The sequence below is a fragment of the Panthera tigris genome, chromosome A1 (genome assembly GCF_018350195.1).
Source record: "Panthera tigris isolate Pti1 chromosome A1, P.tigris_Pti1_mat1.1, whole genome shotgun sequence".
Lineage (NCBI taxonomy): Eukaryota > Metazoa > Chordata > Mammalia > Carnivora > Felidae > Panthera > Panthera tigris.
In genome coordinates, this window is record NC_056660.1 from 65,917,762 (window position 1) to 65,940,640 (window position 22,879).

Here is a 22,879-nt window from a genome sequence, read left to right on the forward strand (position 1 = left end):
ATGAACTTAAAAGTTAAATTTTACTTAATAGTGCTTTGGAGCAGTATGGATCATTATTGGAAGTTAATTAGTCCTACTGTTTCTTTTATCTTTATAACATTTTCTGTATTGGGAAACGCATTGATGAAATCCAGGTCTACTGATAGCATTGGATGGACAGTTGGATTAAATTGCTTGTATGGTCCCTTTTAACCATAAGTCTTCACTATTTCCTATGACACTAATTTTTAGGACTGGTAAAGGCTCAGAGAGAAGTAATGCTCTGCTGTGGTCCCTGAATGTGCAAACCCTACAGACTGAAGCGGAGTTCAAATCTAATAGCCCTTTCCCCTCCTGCCCTTCCAGCAATATGGCTTCAGTTCAAGAGGTGGTTTTATTTATTGTGTGGATCCATGAGACTCTGCTACATCCTGATATGCTTTTTTTTTTTTTGGCTTCCTTACCCAGACTCCCATTTTTGGTGTCTTTCCTCATTCCTAATTAGACTTCTGAACATTGACTATAGGCCATAGAATGATCACGTTTGTGGCCTGTGCCACTGAACATCAGTCATACTTGCCCTGGCTCACCCTGAACCCTGCCTACATCTTCCATTGTTTTTCCCAGCATCCTGAATTATGGCTAGCTTTGTCTTTAGTGTTCATACAAACTATTCCGATTCAGCTCTTAGTCCTGACTCCTTCTGACCTACCTTCTCCTATGACTGATTTTGATTTGATGCTTATACTTGTGTCTAAAATCTGTCTTATACTAGAATGGATAAAGTTACATTTAAACAACAGGCAAAATGTCACTATAGTATGTATTTTCATTAAGCATGGGATTCTGTGAAAGGCTAATCTGTGGGGATTGATTATTAACAAATGCCAGAAATACTCAGAAGTATTCAGATTTGTTATATGGCTGGCTTCATTCCTAGGGATCACATCATTTTATTGATTAAAATGCCTAGGAGCCTTAAAATATGATTAATTCCACATTGCCATGAGATGTGATGGTTTACATCGAAGTCTAAATCAGTGGTTCTCAACCCATCACTGTGCATCTGGAGAGCTTTAGAAAATATATAAATGTCCACCCTCTGAGACTCCAATAGATTGGCTTTTGGAGTGGAAGCCAGGCAACTATAGTTTGTCAGAGCTTCACGTTGACTCTAATGTACAGAACCAGTGATCTAAAAGTCCATATTCCACATTGTTTTGGTATTGTATTGGTTTTACAGTACAGTCTTGAGAGGGATTCTTCCTACAGTATAGGAAGCCTCAAGGTATGGAATTTATTTCCAGGGAGTAATCCCCAGTTAGTTCATCTTAGAAACTTCTTCTCATTTGTCTTTCTTTCCTGAGTAGGGAAAATTGATTTGCTATGGTTTTTACTGAGAATTGACTACTAAGCTGTATGTCTGAGGGGTTTGAATTACATAACCTGGTGCGGATAGCTGCAATCAATGCTACGCATTATTCTGGTTAGATTTTATCATTTGTTTTCTTTCAAACCAATTATGTGTTTTGTGTCTATCAAACTTCGGTTAAGCTCCTATTTCACAGATTGGTCTAGGTTAAAAAAAAAAAAAAACCATTAAGGCAAGTATGATGCCACTTGACAAAACACTACATAGGAATATTATGCTTTAAGGTAGAATAAAGTAAAACTGCTTCTTAAAAAAATTAGAATTTTTGTTAAAAAATCAGCACTGTATTTGTGTTCTTGTTAGAGACGAACAGATGTACTTAGACTCCTGAGAGTTAAAGCATTATCATCTGAAGTAGACTGGTTTTCATCGCAATAATATTATAATATTATTCTCTGTTACGTCTGCCATCTCACTGTTTTTTCAAGATTCCAGATACGAGCTCTGGTAACATGTTGGCATGCTTTGGGTTTAAAGTAACAGAAAACTCGAATGCAGGTGGTACAGACAATGAATGAATTATCAGGCAGAAATTAATTATCTTACATAACAAGAATTGAGGCTTCCTCATGGTGGTTTAGTCAGCGTGTCTGTATCCTCCTGTCTTCTGACTGTCCGCGTTGTCCGTAGGCTAGCTCCCTCGTGTTCAGAGTTAACTGCGGTTCACTGTGTGGGCATCGCATCTAGATAACGGCAAAATTCAGTATGTCTTTTGAGAGCAAGGACACCTTCCTCAGAGGCTCCCTCGTCGCACTTCCCTGGGCAGAACGGGGTCACATGCCTTTGCTCTACAGCATCCTAAGAGAAATGTAAGTGAAGGTGTCAAAGAGGGTAGACCAACGTGTCAGAGTAAAGGGTTAGGCTTCCCTCTTACTGGCAGGAATGTTGGAATTTCTGTGATCAGTTGAGACTGATCCAGATCCGTCTTGAAACACTTCAGGGTGGTGTGGACACCGGGGCTCTGAGGCTGCAAGCGGAGCGGGCAGGCGGGAGTGGGCCAGTGCCGCGGCCATGGCCGGTGACTCTCCCCTTGTCTTACCCTCTTTCCTCTCATCTCCCGTCCTTCAGCCGGAGCTGAGTTTTTCGAAGCTGTGCTGTAAGTTTTCTTCCTGCTGAATCTGGCCAGCGCTTCTTGCCGTGCAGTTTGCCTTAAAACCCACACATTTTCTCATAATGCATGTGTTTGCCGCCTGCTGCATACTCATTTGATGGCACTTTTCTTTTTCCGTATCTAGGTGAGAGTTAGTGCCTGTTTTAGGATTAGAATCTAATCTCACGGTGAACAGATACAGACTGCTTTCTTGTGATGGATGGTGGCAAAATAAAAATTGATCACTGAGGAGAAAAAGAAACACTTTTTTTTTTCGAGAGCAACTTTATTTAAAAGAACAGTGAGTGCAGAGTCAGCATTTTATCTTTAGACTGTCTTGTGGACAGGGTCAAGGTAAGAATAATTTATGCAAAACTGAATGAACAAAGTACAGGGCACAGGTGTCCTGAGCTAGTTCAAGTTATTTAATATATTACCTGAATGAAATAATTTACTAGTTACAATGTTAGCTTTTCTGGAAGGTACATTTAATCTTGAATAATCCTAAAACATTTTTTTGCTACTGACATGCTTTCAAAAGTATCCTCCTCCGGTATTATTATTATTCTGTTTACTCAGTACATAGTCTGAGGATTTTCTTTTCATGGTAGATTTGTAACCTAATGGAGTCTGAAACTTTATCTTGTAATGGGTATTCTGTAAAGCATTATAAATAAATAGAATGAAAGAATGCCATAATTAAGTCTTCATACTAAGGAGGAAAAATAACGAAGATTCGAAAGGTAGACTAGCATAAAGAATTTTACTGACCCAGTGATAATATGTTTAGCGTATTTTCTGTCTTGTTCCATCACTATAACAATTCTGGGCTTATTGTTCCATTATTTCTAAAGCTGGAATACTTTTCTATGTAAGGAGTTTAAAAAGAAATTATGCCTCTTCAGTTATTTGATCTTCTCTTCCTGAAGTCTAAACATGCTTTTTCACCTGGAGGAGAGAAATGAACTAGCGACGTTTATATATGTAGAGCAGGAGAGACACCCAGTGGCTGAAATACTTACCTTTTTTTTTTTTTTTCCTCCTGACCATGCCAAAAACATGATTGAGATCGAACGTTTATTGACTGTTTTTCCTACTATTTGCATCTTCTGGATTGCTTTTTCAAAAAGAATACTCCTTTCTCTGCCTGTTGATTGGAGTTTACCTCAAAGGGGAAGCTAAAGCAGAGTCGGTCTTCGTGATCGATAGAGGTGATTGCGGTTTAGACTGTTTGTCCCCAGGCTCAGGAGAGGCAGCTCTGCTCACAGCCACCGTCACTAAGCGCCAGTGTTGTTTAGACACAATATGATATAAAATCATAGTATTATAGACTAGCTAGCCCTCTGGTTTATGATAAATTTTTTCCAAATTTTCTGAAAAATAATACAGCTCAAAGATTCCAGGTACTGCAGAAAAAGGGGTATTTCTCTTGTGGCTGCATAAAGACTGTACTGGCAAGCTGCTAGTAGGAACTAGAGCCTGCTTAATGACTGGCACCGTTTTTAATATAAAGTCTGTTCACTTACTTGGTTCTTGTCGTTACCAAGCAGCTCCCTTTGCTCTTTGGAAATTTCTGCTTACTCAAAATATTTCTTTCACTGTGACCTCATTCGACTTCTTTGGTCTGTCCCAACATTAGCTCCTTTCAACTCCAGTGTCTATTGCCTGATTCTTTTCATGTTTTGTGATTTGATTTCCTGAGAGAATATGATTAGCCTAACTTACCTTGGAGAACCAAATTAGACTGGTGGCCAGTGGCTTGTCTCACCAGTGGCTCGTCTTTGGATTGCTGGCCATCTGGTCAGGTGTTAAACAGTTTTAAGTCAACTGTAGACTGGAGGCTTCTGGTCTCCATAGGATTTCCTTTTTGACAAGAGCTGAAGACAGTTGACTTCAGAAGGGGGCTCTGGTCATAACAGGTATTTTGAAACTCTCTCCAACTGAAAATGTAAGGTAATGGTACATTTCACAGTTGTGTTTCTGCATCAGAATCACCTGATGGGCTTATTAAAACACAGCTTGCTGGTCCCCTCTCCCACAATTTCTGATACAGCAGATCTGGGATGAGGCCCAAGCATGTGCATTTCTAACAAGTACCCTACTGCTGCTGCTGGCCCAGGGATCACACTTTGAGAGCCATTGTCAGGGTATATTAAAGTGTTGTTGACTGAATCTGGTCCTAACTTTCATATGGAAGTAATCCACTTTGGGGGTAAAAAGTATGTCTTACAATGCTGAAATCCTTGTTTTTACGGTTTCCTAACAAAACTGTGATCTTACAGTTAGTCTTCGGGCTTATCCCCCGGCCGCTATGCTTTTTTATATAATTGACTTTACCTGCTTTTAGTTTAATCTGCCTTCTTATGTTTAAATCTTTATCCCACAGTAAAAAAATTGTTTTAAGTTTCAATAATTTCCCTTTTTTTTTTCCTTACAAAAGTGAATGCTATGACTCCAATGAAAAAAGTTTTAGAAATATATTGGCAGGAAGATTTGAAAGCAGCCCTGCACTGTAAGTGGCTTTGTTTGACTGAAGCAAGCTCCTTTCTTCTCTCCACAGGGCTACATGAGTTCTTCTTCCTCCTAGTCCTTGTGTACTTTGTGATTGCCTGCATTTATGCTCAGTCATTGTGGCAGGCTATTAAGAAAGGAGGACCCATGCACATGATTTTAAAGGTCCTGACAACTGCATTGCTGTTACAAGCTGCTTCGGCTTTAGCTAATTACATTCATTTTTCCAGGTAACTCCAAACCACTAAAACTGTGTTCATCATTATGTCTAATTAATCCTAATTAGTTCACCAAAATTATGCCTGCTTTGATTACGAATAATCTTTTCACATTTGTAATTTACACTAATACTCTTCTCTTCAATTCCTCAGTTACTCCAAAGATGGACTAGGGATACCTTTTATGGGAAGTTTGGCAGAATGTGAGTATCTTTCTGAGATTCATTTTTTAAAACATAAACTTGCTATCTGTTTATTGTTTGTTTTCCTTTTTTGTACATTGTTTTTTGTCATAATACAATTTTTCTATCCAAGGTTGGTTAGAATTCAGCTCAACTGAAAACAGGGTTACAGATTCAGTTCCCATGTGTCCTGTTTAACTTCTTTTCAATTATCAGTCATGTGCATCGTTCTTCATTGTTTTTGGAGCATATTTATATACATTCTCTCACTTTAAGTAAAAACTCACTGAAGTAGATACAATTATCCCTATTTTGCACATAAAGAATCTGGGCTCGTTGACAGGAAGTACATTTCCAAATGTCAGCAGCTTTTGAGCGGTAAAGACAAAACTCAGACCCAAGTTTTCTGATCCCAGAGCTGACATTTGTAGTCCTATTTTCAACCCTTTTTTGACTCTTTTTCTATTTCTGACCCAGAGCCATAGAGTACACCTATAAGTGAACTGACCTCACATCTCGTTCTTTTATTTGTATGAGGAACTTTCATGAACTAATTTTTCAATTAAGCATGATGGGAAAAATAGTCAAGATTTGCTCTAAAAAAGCAGCTTCTGAATATGAAACCATTCTAGGATTTACTTTTAAATATTTCCATAGTTCTGGTCTCCTCTCTCTTTAATAGGGTAGCTTATGGTAATCTCTGTAATCATCTGAAGACCCATTTATCCTCATCTTGCTGCCAGTCTTAAGATTTTAAACCTTCTAGAACCTGTTTTCCTAGTGAAGAGAATGTGTGCTGGTCACCTCCTGGTCACGAAAAAGAGTTGCTTCTTTTTGAACGTTATTGAGAACTCTGGTTTCTCTTGCTCTTGTCCCTTAGGCAACTTAGGATGTTTAACAGAACCGTAGAATTTTAAATCTGAACAGAACCTTAGAAATAATTTAGCTTATGCATTTTAGAGAGGTAAAACACACAAAAGCCCATCACGGGCAAGCTATTACCAAAATCAAGGACTTTTGGATTTTTGTGAGTGTCTGCTATATACAAAACACTTTTTTTTTTTTTTTTTTTTTTTTTTGCTGTCTGGCATCTTCACTGTAGGTTTAAAAGCAAAAGGTTTTTTTGTGTGTGTGTTTTTAATTACAATAAATCAGCGTTGCTAAATTTTGGTGTTCTGACAACAAGTTTGGTTTAATGATTAAATGTCAAGATTTTTAATAAAATCACACAGAATGGGATTTTTGTGTGATCTGCTTTTTTTTATCTATAGTTATTTTTCAGAAACAGATAAGCAGTGTTCTACAACTATGCTTACAGTTATGGTATTCTATCAATATGTGTATTACTTAGTATACAGAGAAATGAGCCAGAACATCAGGGATCCCCCGCCCCCAGGTATTTGTTTTTGCTAATTAGCAATTTATGCAGGAATATTTCTTTGGCTGGCTTCCTTAAGTAACTGAATATGTATTTGTGAGATGTTTAATAAAAGTATTTGGCATCACTGTCACTTGAAATCCGTGGTGAAAGAAAACTGCTTGATCTGAAAGGTCATGGCATTTTGTACCATTCAAACGCCATGATAGTTCATTGTCAGAACTCACTATTACAAGTATATGAGCATAAATGTAGAGTCTTCAGTTTTAATTTAAGAGGGCAGAACAGTGGTCATTATATATCTGAAGAGGTGTATCATGAATAGGTTTTCAGCTTATAAGTTGCTAATATGTTATACCACAGCTAGTTTTATCCATTTCTACAAGAATATCTTTGTATGAAAGAAATAAAAGCTGTAAACATCCAAGGTATGGATGGCAATTTGAAGAAAGTTTCACTTTGTTAAATTCTGATCACGTTTGTGCCAAAGTCCGTATCAAAATATACTATGATGAGAAAGTGATCATCTTTTTTTTTAAATCAATAAATACCAGCTTCCAAAATAAAAATGCATGGAACTTGGAGTATTTGGAGATTGTTGTTTTCTTGAAGCTGGAACCGGATGTGGGTGGTCTCCTTGCTACTTGTTTAAAGTAGCAGCCTTTCCCTGTAGTGTACGTGGTGGCCGCCTGGTGGCATATCACACCAGGGCACGGATCATTTCGTTTCGTTTGTCTTCCGGACTCAACATCACCGAATGCTACAGCAGCCGTGCATTTTGTTGTCATGGCTATTTCTTGCTAACAGTTTGAGAAAATAAGTTCACACTATGTAGTTCAGCCATCAAAAAAAAAAAAAATTAACAACCTGGAACTGAAGACACTAGTATGCCCCACGTTGCAGAAATTACATTTAAAATGTGTTTATTTTAATAAGCAGTAAGTTACAGAGAACAGTATTATGTAGTTAGAAAAATTAAGAAAAATGAGAAACACAAAGATTTAAAGTTAGTCTTTTTTTTAATATGAAATTTATTAAAAAAAAAAAGAAATTTATTGTCAAATTGGTTTCCATACAACACCCAGTGCTCATCCCAAAGTTAGTCTTAATAGAGATGTATAGAGAGAGAGAAAGAATATTGCCGTTAATAAGAACTTAAAGGCAAAATTTTAATTGTTAGAGTTCGACATGGATATCTCTAATTATTGAATTTTATCAACTTATCTTTGAAAATGCCTATCTTTTTGTGTTTAAAAAATAATTGCTTTATATTCTCAATACAAAAAAGACCAGATCCTTGTGTTATGAAGACTTGGTTGACTTTGGTTTTCATTTCCCATTTAGTTTTTGACATTGCTTCCCAAATTCAAATGTTATACCTGCTTCTGAGTCTGTGTATGGGTTGGACAATAGTGAGGATGAAGAAGTCTCAAAGCAGACCTCTCCAGTGGGATTCTACTCCTGCATCCACTGGCATTGCTGTATTCATTGTCATTACGCAGGTGAGGATTGATCCTCAGTGTTTGTCCTTTGCAATATGCAGAAATGCAAATGTGAATATGTCTCATTTCAAAGGTAAAACTTGGGACCCATGAGCAATTTGTCACTTTAAAGTCTTTTCGTCTTCTGAGTGCTAGTATAGATTGCAGAATGTAATTGTAATTTATCTGAATTTGAGATTTCTCTCAGCTTATTCAAGTGCAGAATGCTTACTATTAGGTTAGATTCTCATTTCCTACTTAATAGCTTTCTTTTATATTTTCTAACACACATAGTAAGTATTCAACATTTTAAATGAGTGAATCAGTGAATCTGAGATTCATCCATAGGCATGGATCTTTAGGTCCAGTTCTGCTACTTTATACATGAAACAATTCAAGTGAATATCTGAGATTAATGAAAAAGCAATTTACAGAATGAGAAAGAATGGGATCTAGTTTTTGAGAACAAATGCAAAAACAAATATAGTCCTCTTAGCCCTTTTTTTGTTTGTTTTCTCTTATTCTCAGATCTCAATATGCTTATATGCAATGGATTTTATAAAAATTACAAAGAAAGGTATAAACAAAAATTTATACTGAGTTCGTGACCACCATTAGCTATAGATGAAAATGAAATTTACATCTGGGCTCTGCAGAGGACATTATAGTCTAAGTTTTAATGCATTAAATAAATTGAAAATTTCATTAATGAAGGATAAGACCTGTGCTTTATTCATCTTTATACTCATAGTATTTATTTAGTATAGGGGTTGAGTGAAATACGTGTATTGAATTTCATGATTGATTTAGAAAGAGACCATATGACAGGTGGTAATATTTATAAAGGAAATAATGCCTTTCTCAGGCATTAGATGGAAAGGCTAATGACAACTGAATTAGAAATGATCAGTATAAGGGCAAGATTCTACCAAGTTAATGTTTTTGATCTAGGGCTTATGGAGACTAGTGTTCATATCAGGCTAAATTCTCATTTCTCAATAAATAGCTTTTTTAAAAACTGAATTTTCATGATTTCCTTATAATGTTAATCCATTATCATAGACAAATAGGAATTGAGAACTGAGATTATGACACTTCTCTAGAGTTTATGTCAGCGTTTATGACGAATACATGACACATGGCCCTGGTCCTCAACCAGCCAGACAAGGAAGGTGAATGAGACTACATAAGTACAAATACACATGTATATTCCACAAGTCACACGCTAGTATACATACCTGAAACTGTGGGGTTTGAAGATGTAAAAATGCGAATCATGGGAAATAATAGTTCTTTTTTGTTGGTTTTCTTTGGGGTTAATTAACAAATAGAAATTGTACATTTTTAAGACATACAACTTGATGTTTTGATATATGTATGCATTTTGAAATGATCACCAAAATCAGGCTAGTTAACATATCCATCACCTCACATAGATACCAGGAGATAGTAGTTTACAATAGGACTTCTTTTTGTACAAGTTAAGTTTAGAAATGCAGGTTAGGGAATCATATGGGTATAGTAATTTGGTGGAGTGAAGAAATAACACTTCAGTCATGGAGAGCACATCTTCACCCTAAGAAGGAAATGTAGGTGTGGGGGATGACAGAGAAATTCAGCTGTCAAACGTGGAAACAGGAAGATTTCAGAATGAGAAGAGGAAGGGGTTTCTGACAAACCCCATAAAGTCTAAGAATTGGATTTAATAACTGAGTTTTGATCTAAATTCTTTGGAAGCCACTGAAGACCACTCAAAGGGCCGAGCTGGCAAATGAAAGAAACACGGGGGACCCCTGACATGTGTGATGGCAAAAATATTATAATAGCTTGTGATCAGTGTTTAGAAAAGATGGAGGGAAAGTCATTTCTACCAAAGAGCAAAACACAGAACAGCTAATGAGGAACTTGGTGAGTTTTTTTTTTACTGTAACAGTAACCATACGGGAGGAAAAAAGTCAACAAACAAATGGATAAGTAACGATGCTGGTCATCTGAGAATAGCCTGGCTGCTTCTAGTGAATAAAAAAAATGTACCCTCCTTTACCCTGAGAGGTTACATCTGAAATCAACAGCTCCGACTCGTTCACTTCTGGATTACAGAAGATACTGACATATTTCAAAGTCACCCTGATACAATGGGCTTGAATACAGGGCAGTTTGATTCTTCATATGGTGTGGAAGGAAGAAAGATTTAGAAGAAAGTTCAGATTTCTACTCTTAACCTTTTCAACTTATTTTCCTCCTTAAAGATATCTTGTATCGGGGTAATATTCACATTTTTTATTTTCTGTATGTTGGTCTCATTCAATAAAAATCCCTTTCCTTTGCTGTAGGGTAGGGTATCAGGGGGGTAAAGTCTGTGCTGGGTGTCTGTGTTTTATTAACAACCTCTATGGTGTGATAAGTCTTAGAACTTCTTAGGATATTTATATATGCTTTAAGGAGGTGTTTAAAAAGCAAGTACTCTACTTAAAAGTAGACATGATTTTTTTTTCTCTCTCTAAATGTAATATTGTATTTTGCAGAGTATTTTGCTACTTTGGGAACAGTTTGAAGATACCAGTCCTCACAGCTACCATTCACATCACAACTTAGCAGGGATCTTGCTAATCATTTTAAGAATTTGCCTAGCATTGTCATTAGGCTGTGGACTCTACCAGATCATCACAGTGGAGAGAAGCACGCTGAAAAGGGAGTTTTACATCACATTTGCCAAGGTATGGGTTTGGGTAGAAAATGGCTTCTTGTGATTATCAGCTTTGTTCTACTTTTTGGGGGAAGTTAAGCAACCCCATGCTAATATTGGTTAAGCTTGTATTCTGTGCCAAAGCACTGAGATACGCCCTTTATGTGCCCCAGCTCATCTAATCTTCACAACCTGTGAGATGTAGGTATTATCCCATTTTACAGAACCCTTGCGATAGTAGTTTCCATGTCATCTTAGGTCAGTTTGCCTATGTCATAATTTCTTTGTCAATAGGAATTCTACACTCTTTTTCCGTATCAGAGTTTTTTAAAAATTACATTAGAATACAGCTTACATTTCTCAAAAAACAGTTATTAATTATGAACTGTTCACATGCAGAGTTATGCAGTCTTTTCTAACAAGCCATAAGGAGCTCTCAGCATAACAGATGAAGCAGGAGCCTGGGGTCATAGTATGTTTCAGCCATTTCACTGCCTCCCAAGGAGGTCATGTTTACTTTATTACTTCTTCTGTGTCCCTTACCCTCGTGGGATCTAAAAGCAAATTTGAATTTTTTTTCTCTACCCGTTTAACAAAGGAAAAGATGAGAGAAGTTGGGGCAGCAACGCTGCAGGAGTCTACCTCCTAGAGAGTTCTGTTTTTCGGTCAGATTGAGAGAATCCGTACACCTTCCTCTTGGCAACCCAGAACGGTATTCGGATAAGCTGTTTAGTCTGCCCACCCGAGTCCACAGGGCTCAGCGTCCATTCCGAGGTGGCTGTGGAAGTAGGGCCAAATTCCTCATTCCCAGTGTTCAGCATCTTAAAGCTGCTGTTGCAGCCGCAGGAACCCACGTCAGCTTTCTGAGTGCCAAACGGGCAAAAAAACACGTCACTTTGCTTTTGAATTTGTCACAGGGATGGATGGGTTTGCGTATTGTTTAAAAAGTTAATATATGTTTAAGGGGGTTTAAAACTAAATTTCCTCTTTCATTCTATATTTAAGATAGTAACAAACTTTTTCTTAAAAAAATTTTATATGTTTTAATTTAACTTTTTGAATGGGTTCAAACATCTGAAAGTGTTTAAAGAGCAGGTTTTTTTTTTTTTACCTCTCGTCCATCTATCCAGTTATTATCTCCTCCTATAATCACTGCTATCAATTCCTGACTTACCCTCCTAGAGAACTTTAAACATGTATGTATTCTTGTGTATTTCCCTCCGTATTTACACGAACAGTAGTATACTAAACACCTTTTTTTACATCTTGTTTTTTCCCTTCTCTTCAGTATACCAGGCATCTCAACAGCTCCTATTATTAACTTACTGTTTCACTTAACATTTAATTTTGGAAGATAGAATACATTGCCGTGGTTCTAGGAAAAATAGAAAAAGATGCTTGAAAAGTATAATGTTAAAAAGTTTCCCATCCTTCCTTGCCCAGTTCCGCTGTCCTGCGTACTAGCTCACAAATGGGCAAGCACTGTCAGTGCTTTGGCATTCTTACAGAATCTCTTCCTGTATCTACATGCGAATGCGAATACAGTCTTACTTTTTTCCTTTTACAGAAATAGTACACGTTTGTACTTTGCTTTTCTCAATGTTTGATGTTGCTTATATTCATGTATTTTCATGGTTAAATATATAACATAGTGTACAGTATTAAGCATATTAAAATGTGTACATATAAGAGATGTACAAATACAAAATTTTAAATACCCACGTGATTAGAAACAAAATGTTATCCTAGCAGCATCAAATTTATTTTTTATATTTAGAGTAGCAAGCTCTACTCTGAAGATCAATTGAGGTCAATCAGGACCTCCTAAATATGCTAGTAATGTTACTCTGAAAATAAAGATACAGCTGCATGCATTTGACTTACTTCTCATTTGTTTCAGGGCTGTATCTTGTGGTTTTTATGCCATCCAGGTCTCGCATGTATTTCTGTCGTTTTTAGTGACTACCAAAGAGATAAGGTAAGTAAAACACATGATCACAATGGTTTTTTATAGTGTTTATTGGGAAATTATGAAAGGTGAAAAGGCCTATTTTTTTCCATTTAGAGGTTTTTCTGAGCTTTTTATGTATTTTATTTTATTTTATTTTTAATATTTTTAAGCTGTATTTTATTTTTGAGAGAGACAGAGTGCAAGCAGGGGAGAGGCAGAGAGGGAGACACAGAATCCAAAGCAGGCTCCAGGCTCTGAGCTGGATGGGACTCTCAGCACAGAGTCCCGTGTGGGGCTCAAACCCATGAACCACAAGCTCATGACCGGAGCCGAAGTTGGACACTTAACCCACTGAGCCACCCAGGTGCCGCATTGAGCTCTTTAAAATAAAGCTTTGAAACAAAATATTGAACTGGCAAGTATATAAATTAGAACTTTAAGTGTAAAAGAAAAATGTTTAATTTAGTTAATAAAAAATGATGAAAATAGCTTTTGTTGTTAATTTTAATCTATTTCATAATACTATTTTATAAATGAGGCGATTCATAATCCGTCGTTGTTAGGAAAAATTGATCAAGATGTTTTACAACATAGTGGAAAAATCAAAATAGATTTATAAAATCAGTCTAGTTGCTTTAACAGACTGCAGACTGCAATGCCACACTCAAGTGTGCCACCATTTTCATTGTTCTGAAACCCACCTTCTTAGGTAAACGACTCCATCATTTCAAAGTGTTCTGCCGGGTACCTTTTACAAGCAATGCAGTCTGTGCTTGAACACATGGATGTTTCTTAAACCTGAGGTGCTTACAAGGGGTAAATAGATAGGAAGGTAGTCTACAAAAATAAAGAAGCAACTTGAGAATTTCTGAAAGAGCTTTTAGAGTACTCTTCAAGATTCAGGTCCCTACCTGAATCATGCTTTATTCTCATTACTAGATTATCCAGGAAGCTGATTTTTCGGATCTCTTCCTGTGGTGTGTGCACCCTGAGGAGAGAATGGGTTAGCAAATTGAGTGTGTTTATAAACTGTTAAATAAGTTTTGCCTTGAACAGTTACAGTTCTGAACATTGGTCATATTTTCCTACTGAAAATTTATTTGATAAAATGTACCCATGTTAAAGATGGAGGAGTAGTTTATGTGTGTATATATATATGTGGATGTACGTAAATATAAAGTACATGGGTTCATGATAACTTGAATATAATTTGTCTGTTGCTGCATGCAGTAAATGCATTCCCTTTCTTTTCAGGTTATTACAATAGGTGTTATCCTTTGCCAGTCCGTTTCCATGGTTATTCTCTACAGACTCTTTCTGTCCCACAGTCTATACTGGGAAGTCTCTTCACTTTCTTCAGTAACACTACCACTGACGATATCATCTGGACACAAAAGTCGGCCTCACTTCTGATACTTAATTTTCTTTAAAGGAAAAGTGAATTGATTTGAGAGTGCAATAAGGATCCAAATGCAGTGACTTTTCTTTCATACTTGTGGTATGGAAAATTGAACAAAGAAGGCCGAGCATGTTATTTATACAACTGCATTGAAGCAGTATCAAACTGAAAAAAGGTAATAAATGTTTTGAAATATGCTTAATAAACTTTGAAGAAAGAGTGTTGTTACAAGGTGATTTATGCAATTTCTCTGTGGAAATTAAGATGAAAAAGAATTATATGATATTTTGGTAAGAGATTCACCACTTACAATGCCTCGTCTCATATCAATAGTTAACTCAGGTTTGATAGTCTTGTGAAAAGTAATCAGTTAAATGATTACTTGCTTATACATATCTAACTCCAGTTACAAAGTCAGTGTAATACACTGATTTAAAACTGCTTCTTTTTATGCTTTGAGGAAAATGCATTTCGTATTGGAGTTTAAAGGAATTGAAAATGAAATTACTTCAGAATGTGAATATAAAGTATATTTATAGCTAAATGAATAAGCTTTTGTTTATTTGTGTGTGGGGTTCTCCATTTTCTTCTATCACTTCTGGCTCTAGTTCAGGTTCTAGCTTGATTAGCAAAGGGTTTCTGACAGATAATTTATGAAAAATAACACTTAGATACATTACATAGGTTATTCGTTACAAAGAGTTCTCAAATGTAAGCACTTAGGTGAAGAGACAAACAGGGTTCTATGTTTAAAAAGAAAGAAGGAAAAAGTACTATGTGATAGGTACTAAAATTTTAATCCTGATATAATTCATTTCTCTTACATTGAATCCCCAATCATAATTAAGCCGTATACACAGATTAAATTAACAGAAGCATTTCACATAAATGTTGGTTTCAGTCATCAACTACCCATGAATTCCTGCCCAAGGATACTTAATCAGGATTAAATTTTCTATGAATAATTGAAAAACAAAATACTCACTGGATTTGTTATAATCCGTGTTGGCACTGGATTCTAAGTAGTTGCCATCTTGAATCCTTTGTAATAAAGCCATATTTTTTTGTGTATGTGATGCCCCAGTGTTGAGTATGCTAGCTGCAAAACACTCTATCAAGTGCCTGTTTAAAGAATTGCTAAATGGTTGTCAATACCTGCTGTATAAAATGAGTATTCCCATTAGTAGTCACTGATTGGAAAGGATTCTGTTTCTGTGTGTCATGTCATTCAGACCTTTTCATTTTCACATCTGGCTTTAAAAAAAGTATTCTTTATCAACTGTCAAAGGTATTACATTTTTAAGCAAGAAATGGTGCACTGATCTGGTAATTAAAGTTTTTAATTAAGTAGTTAACGTAGCGTAACTTTAATATATCTATGGCTTCGTCTTTGTTTTTACCTGACACCTAGTCTCATTGGAAATGAACAGTATTCTGTTTCATTTTAAAGGCAAGATGCGTAGGTTCTTGAGCAGCAAACTGGCAGAATGGCAGAGGTCAGCCTGCTCATTAAATCATTTTCCTAACAGTTCTCTGTAAATTATCTAATAAATGAGGGCTGCAGGTTACCACTAGAAAGTCCGAAGTGTATTTTAGGTTTACGTGATCTGCTGTGGGGTCACGACCTTTTCTTTTAGCCCGTCTCGCTCATAACCCCGGTTTCTGTCTGTCGCGTTCAACTGAGGTGCAGTTAATTGAGCAGGAAAAAAAGGTGAAGTCTTTTCCTAAGTGTTGTGAACTTGCAACAGTGGAAAGGGAGTAACTTTTCTGTTGCTTACGCAAAGATCACAGAAACTGTAATCCGAATATATGAAATATGTTGTTGTGCTTGCATATATGAAACTTTAACAGGTCTTTTTTTACTTTAATTATCTTTTAATTTATGGTTGAATTGTTGATAATTTATTTTGTTATTCAGGAGCCATTGTTAAATGAAGGAAAACAGTTGTTAATAATTAACATATAACACCTAAGACACTGTTAATAAATCTAGTAATCAGAGCTCAGAATTTATAGTCCGTAAGTCATGGCACAGCATCGCTCTTCTCTTGCTGGATGTTTGCAGGAGACCTGTCAGCGCCGAGCATGGAAGGATAGACTGCAAACTCTCCTTAAGATCAAAACTGTTCTACTTTTCTTTCTGACAGATCATGCTTTCCTAAATCTGTGTTTACATTTTTTTCTTAAAGAAGATGAGTATGCCCAGAGCTTTTTTTTTTTCCTTTTTTTTCCATTTTATTTCTTCCTTTAGTAGGGTAAAGAAAATATTTACTTCTGTTGACACGTGTAACAGTACTAGCTCCTACTTAACGGAATGTCTGCTGTGCGTCAGGCCCCTTATCTTCGTCACTGATCCCTACCGTGCTGGCAGAGCTCCCCTTCAACTGCGTGTGAGAGAGAATAAATGAGTTCTCTAAAGGCACCTGACTTCTCTTTCATTTTTCTACTTCACCCTCATGATTTAATGAGCACCTATTAGGTGTGTATGTTTTCAGTGAGAATGCGTGGCTATCCATAGTTAATTTTAGCTGTTGATTTTAACATTAAACCTGAAATTGTACTGAGGTCAGAAATGAGGTTTCACGTGTAAGTGTGCACTGAGCACACTTCAGTATTTGAACCTTGGCTTTCAGCTAGAGGCAAAAGAGCTTGTTTTAGGAAGGCTGTCTGTGGTCTCAACTTGTAGGCTAAGTCTACTGAAACTAGAAGATTGGCAAGTCCAAGGTCAGCTGTGATGTAGTGAGACTAGAACACATGCATCAACATGAGCCCTGGCCCCTTCAGCACGTTTCCCTGAGGAGGCAGTGCCGATTCTCAGGAAATTCTTAGGAAATCCAGAATTATTTGTGTAACATTCTATTTAAATAGCTTCAGTGGTGTCAGATCTTCAAGATTTTTGTTTGTTTTGAGAAGTAATATAACCAATCAATTTGAGACCAGATCTAAAAAGGTAATACCATTTTTGGTACCAACATGAATTCTTGAGTTGAGACTAAAATGACAAAATTGGTTTTCCTGTGAAATCTGAAAAGCAGTGTGGAAGCACACTGGCCTGAACTCTTGAATAGTTCTTGAAGGAATATTGCTGCTTCCACACTCCGGCAGCCTTTTCTGCACGTCTCCCAGGGCATCGTGCACAGCGTCCTCTAGGAGTGTGGCTTACATAGAAAACCAGGAGATCTGGAGGAGTCCTAGAGAGAAGTGGCCCTGCCCGCCAAAGCCCATTCTCTGCACAGTGGAGGGAAATCAGTTGGATAGAATTCTTTGTGCTAATCTTAGGCCTTTTTTTAAGTTCAAAATTATTTTAAAACAGAGTTTAAAATGATAAATCAAACCAAACTACTACTGGCTTGTCAAAAACTCTCCATTTGCCTTCCTTTGCACTTAGAAAAAAGTGATCCATGCTCATTACCGTATTCTACAAGGACCCATGTGACCTGATCCCTGCCTCTCTGACCTCATTTCATACCACTCTCCCTCTCACCATACTCCAACGCCATCATCAAAAAATACCGTGTTTGTATCGCTGCCTCAGGGCCTTTGCAGTAACTATTTCTGCCTGGAATACTCTCTTCCAAATCTTGGCATTGGCTGTGTGGCTGAATCCTCCTTGCCCTCCAGGTTCTCAGCTCAAATATCTTTCAGAGACCTCTGACCATCAGTAGTGGCTTCATGTGGTGCCAGTATAGCTAAGCTGGAGATATGTTCCTCTTAATTCTCCCTGCATAATTTTAGGATCATGTGGGTCACAAGAGATGTGTGGTGTGAGATTCAGAAGGCAGAAGTTAAGTAGCCAGATCCAGATTTCTATAATTGAAAGGTCCAAGCAGGGCATGCATTGTTGTGGCTTACCCACATTATTGCGTATCTGCTGGCTTATCTTTTTGGTCTGTGGGCCAACAACCAGGCATGCAGGAACGCCAGCCCCTTCTGGATCACCTCCTTTACTTTCTCTGACTCCTCGGCCAGGTGTGTGTTTCATTCTGTGACAGAGGGTGCCAGGTTCTGCAGCACAACCCTGTCATTGAGGTTGGAGGCTTGGAAGCAGTGGGAGACTGGCATGGGTTCCACTGAGTCCCCGTGGGTTCTGCTCTCCTCTCCTGGCGGTCCCAGTATGTTCTCGCTTCCCCTGCTTCACATGCGTTCCCCTTCCCTTTTTGTGGCCTCCCTGTCACAAAAGAACAGCCTCCTATAATCTCTATTACAAATCCTTTCTTTTATATATTAAAAATGGTGTGTGAGTGATACCCTAGTGGTTCTTCTCTGATCAGATGCTAACTGAGAGGTCATCCGAACAGATGCTACCCCATCCAGATTGCTCTGTCACATTTCCCCTTTTCTTGTTAAACTTCCCACTTTATCTTTGCCTGTTGCCTCTCACCCCAATTAGAATGTAAATTCTAAGGGAGTTTGGCCATCGTCTGGATTGTTCACTGCTGTATCCCTAGCACCTAGAGCATTCCCTGGTGCACACGAGATGCTCAAAAATGTTTCTTGAATTAATGAAAGCAATTTTGAAAAAGTTTCAGACATGCACTTAGCAATATGGCATGAATTAAATCATAGAACCTCCCATAATGACTTAATGCCTTCCTTGAGTGTTCTTCATTTAATTACATGGAACCAAGAATGTGTACAAATCTTGCATAGCCAAGTAGTTGTTCTGAAGTTTAATCTCTAAAACTCACCAGTTATGAGAGGCTTCCTCAAGTTGTCTAAGAGGCAGTTTCTCTCTATTTTATATAGTATTGGAACTATGTGCCTTGTTTCTCAGACCACTACAACTAAAAAGCACCAATTTAAAAGAAGTTTGAGTCAACTAGAGGAAGAAGGTTGATGGCAGTGAGAAGTAGCTGGGAGAAATCAGAAAAACTAAAAATGGCACTAACTCAAATCACAGGAGCCTGGGGTCAGGCAGTGTGGGTGAAAACAGCCCTGTGGCCTGAATAGACCCTTAGGGCTTCGTTGTTCAGTATAACTTCCGACGTGGCTCTTAGTAATCAAAGATTAAATTACATGTTATGTTCAGTATCCTCAGAGAAATGTGCAAATACATTGTGATGTTTTATTCTTGTTAAGTAGGTATTATGTGCATAATTGTGCAAAAATCAGAAGGTTGAAAGGGTAAAAAATTAAGTCCGCCATTTCCCTTCCATTGATCCACACTCTGCTATCAGTTTCTTGTTTATTTTTCTGGATGGCCTCATGTGTATATAAACACGCACATATATATGAAACACAAATGGTACTATAGTACACCGTACACAATGTTTTGCATATTCAGCAGTTTATTCTGTGTCCTTACCTACAGAATTGCCCCCATTTTCTTCATTCGTTGCATAGAACCCCATTATATGGGTATATTTTAATTTTTTTAAATCAGTCCTCTGCCACTGGACAGTGTTAGTGTCCGCTCTTTTGCTATTACAAGTAGCTTCTAAACACTTGGAATAAAATAAAATGGATAAAAAATTTGCCTCTTCCCCTCTTCCCAGCACTACAGCCCCCTCCCCTTTCCAGGATCTAAATCCTTGGAAGTTCCAGAGTGAATGAAGTGTCTTTGTTATTCATGGTGGAACCTGATAGTTCATGCTAATGAGATGACTCAGGATGAAGGCTAGCCACACCCAAAATACCAACCATGTGATTAGAGAGTTGGGGCTTTGGGGCACAGTGATAACAGCCTGACCTCTGGGGTGGGAAGGACTGGAGATTAAATCCAGCCTTGTGGCCAATGATTCAGTTGGCTATGCCTATGTAATAAAGCCCAACAAAAACCCGACACCAAGCTCAGGTGAGCTTTTTTGGTTTTTGTTTTGTTTAATACTGTGGAATTCTCAATTTTTTTATGACTTCTGTGTTCTTATGTCGCAGATAGAAAAGCATTACCTCTTTGAAATTATGTTTCAGTTGTCCATATTTTCTAGTAGATTTACATTTTTATCTATTTAAAGTTTTGATTCACCTAGAATTTATTTTGCTATAAAATATAAGCTAGGGATCCAACTTAGTTTTTTTCAGATGGTTGCCCTCTTTTACATCATCATATATTGTGTAATCTACCTTCTCTTTACTGATTTGTTGCTAGTCTGTTTCTGGGCTTAAGGCTATTTCAGTGAACTGTTGGATCCGTGATCTAAAACCGCACTATTTTAATTATTGTAGCTTTAAAATATGCCATATTGTCTGGTGGGGAGATTTACCTGTTAGTGCTCTTCTTTGTTATAATTTTTATGATTATACCTACCACTTCTTTCATAATGAACTTTAGAATCAATTTTTCTGATTTTTAAAAGAAAAATCTTGTTTACTATTTCTAGTGGGATGAACTAAATTCCTATATCAAATTAGGGAGAAACGACTTTATTAACATGTTGGATATTAATCCCACAGATGGTTGCTCATCTTTTTGGCTCCTTAGCCAAGCATTTCATTAACTGTGTGAACCTGTGATTGCTCTCATAGTGATCCAAGAAGGTGGTATGAAATACTTTTCTATTTGTTTAATGTGAACATGTGTTTGCCAATCACTTTTAAAGGACTTCTTTATATAGATCTTGTACATTTCATTATACCCCTTGGATATTTGAGTGTTTTCTTTCATTCTGTCTTGCAAATGGCTGTTGTTTTATACATGAAGTGTGTTGATTTCTGTATTTTAATTTTGCTCCCAATTCTAACTGAATTATAATAATTGTAATAATTTTCTAGTTGGTTCTCTTGTATTTTCTAGGCAAACAGTTGTGTCATTTGCATATAATGATCATATTTTTTCTCTCCTTTCCCTTTTTTACCTCTCATTTTTACCCCCTTATTGCTAGTATCTTCAAAACAGGGTTAATTGGTTTTGGTAACATGGCAGTAAGATTTCTACATCCCCATGACATAATTCCAAGCAGACTTTGGAAAGTTAGGTACATATATTGTGATCCCTAGAGCAATAACTAAAATACACACACCACCACCACCACCACCACCACCACCACCACCCCTACACCCAAATCTTTTGGCAAAATTAAAATATGAAAGTTTAAATGGAATGCTAAAATAGTGTTCAAATAACCCAAAAGAAGAGAGGAAAAGGGAAGTGGGAATTAAAAACAGAAAAATAAGCAGAAAACAAATAACAAACTGATAGACCCAAATCCAGACTTATCAATAATCACACTAAATGTAAATGTTCTACATATACCAATTGAGAGATTGTCAGAATATTTTTTTTTTGTATCCCAACTATGCTCTATACAAAAACTCACTTAAATATAGTGATATAGGTAAGTTAAAATGACAGGAAAGATATACCCATGCAAACAGTATGACTATATTAATATCAAAATACACTTCAGAGTAATGAAAATTACCAGGGATAAACAAAGGATAAAAAGATAAGAGTTGATTCATCAAGAACACCTCAGTCTTAAATATATACACCAAACAGCAGATCTTCAAACTACATACAGCAAAAACTAACAGAACTGAAAAGAGAAATAGACAAACCTTTAATTGTAGTTGGAGACGTCAACGCTCCTCTTTCAGTCATCATTCGAACTAGTAGAAAATCAGCTAGAATATAGAACTGAACAACACTGTCAATGGGATCTACATGACATTTGTATAACACTCAACCCAAGAGCAGCAGAATATAGTCTTTTCAGGTATGCATGCACCATTCATCAAGATAGACTATAACCTGGGTCATAAATTGTAACAAATCTAAAAAAAAAAAGAAAAAATTGAAGTTATCAAATAGTCTCTCTGAGCCTAATCAGTAACATAAAGATAACTGGAAAATCTACAAATACTTGAAAAACAAACAAATTAACCATGGCTTACTAAAAATAATTTGAACTGACAAAATGAAAATACAGCATATCAAAATGCATGAGAGGAAGCTAAAATATTTCTTAGGAATAAATTCATAGCATTCAATACCTATTATACAGAGGGGTGCCTGGTTGACTTAGTTGGTAGAGCATGCAACTCTTGATCTCAGGCTTGTAAGTTTGAGCCCCACGTTGAGTACAGAGATTACTTGAAAATAAAATCTTTAAGAAACAAAAAACAATGCTTATAAAGAAGGGAAGTCTTGAATCAATAATCCAAAACTTTTAACTTAAGAAAACAAAAAATAAATAAAAAATAACTTCAAAGCAGCAGGAAAAAGAAAATAATAAAGAGTAGCTTTCAATTAACTTGATCACAGAAAACCATGGGGAAAATTAATGAAACCAAAACTGGTTCTTGGAAAAGATCAGTAATATTAACAAGCCTCTAGTAAAAGTGACAAAGGAAGAAAAGGGTAACATGAATTACTGTTAGCAGTCATGAAAGAAGAGGTATTAGACTTGGCAAATATTAATAGGACAATAGGAAATACTGCAAAAATCTACATAAATAGGACAATTTAGGTTAAATAACTCTCTGGAAAGTGTATGTCAAGAACTACGAAGAGTGTGAAATTTTACTAAGAAGCTAACTATTAACCTGTTGCTCTTTCATAAAGGCTGCAGAGCACGTGAGACTCCTAGGTCAGAGATGAAGGACTTTGTTACTCATAGCTTGGCAAATATCA

General features: G+C 36.8%; 1 protein-coding gene across 3 annotated transcripts in view; it reads left to right on the top strand.

Moving 5' to 3' along the window:
- GPR180 (G protein-coupled receptor 180) overlaps positions 1–22,879 on the top strand; it is a 49,999-nt gene that overhangs the window by 12,779 nt on the left and 14,341 nt on the right. For 2 of the 3 annotated variants that reach the window (XR_006214853.1, XR_006214852.1), the window contains exons 4-9: positions 5,062–5,242; positions 5,384–5,433; positions 8,135–8,292; positions 10,797–10,988; positions 12,858–12,935; positions 14,163–14,482. Coding sequence is in view for 1 of the 3 variants with exons in the window: in XM_042979186.1 (XP_042835120.1) it covers positions 5,062–5,242; positions 5,384–5,433; positions 8,135–8,292; positions 10,797–10,988; positions 12,858–12,935; positions 14,163–14,321 (818 nt within the window). In the remaining 2 variants the exon portion in view is untranslated. Of the gene's footprint in view, positions 1–5,061; positions 5,243–5,383; positions 5,434–8,134; positions 8,293–10,796; positions 10,989–12,857; positions 12,936–14,162; positions 14,528–22,879 lie in introns of those variants that run through there. The other variant, XM_042979186.1, reaches the window with a different exon arrangement.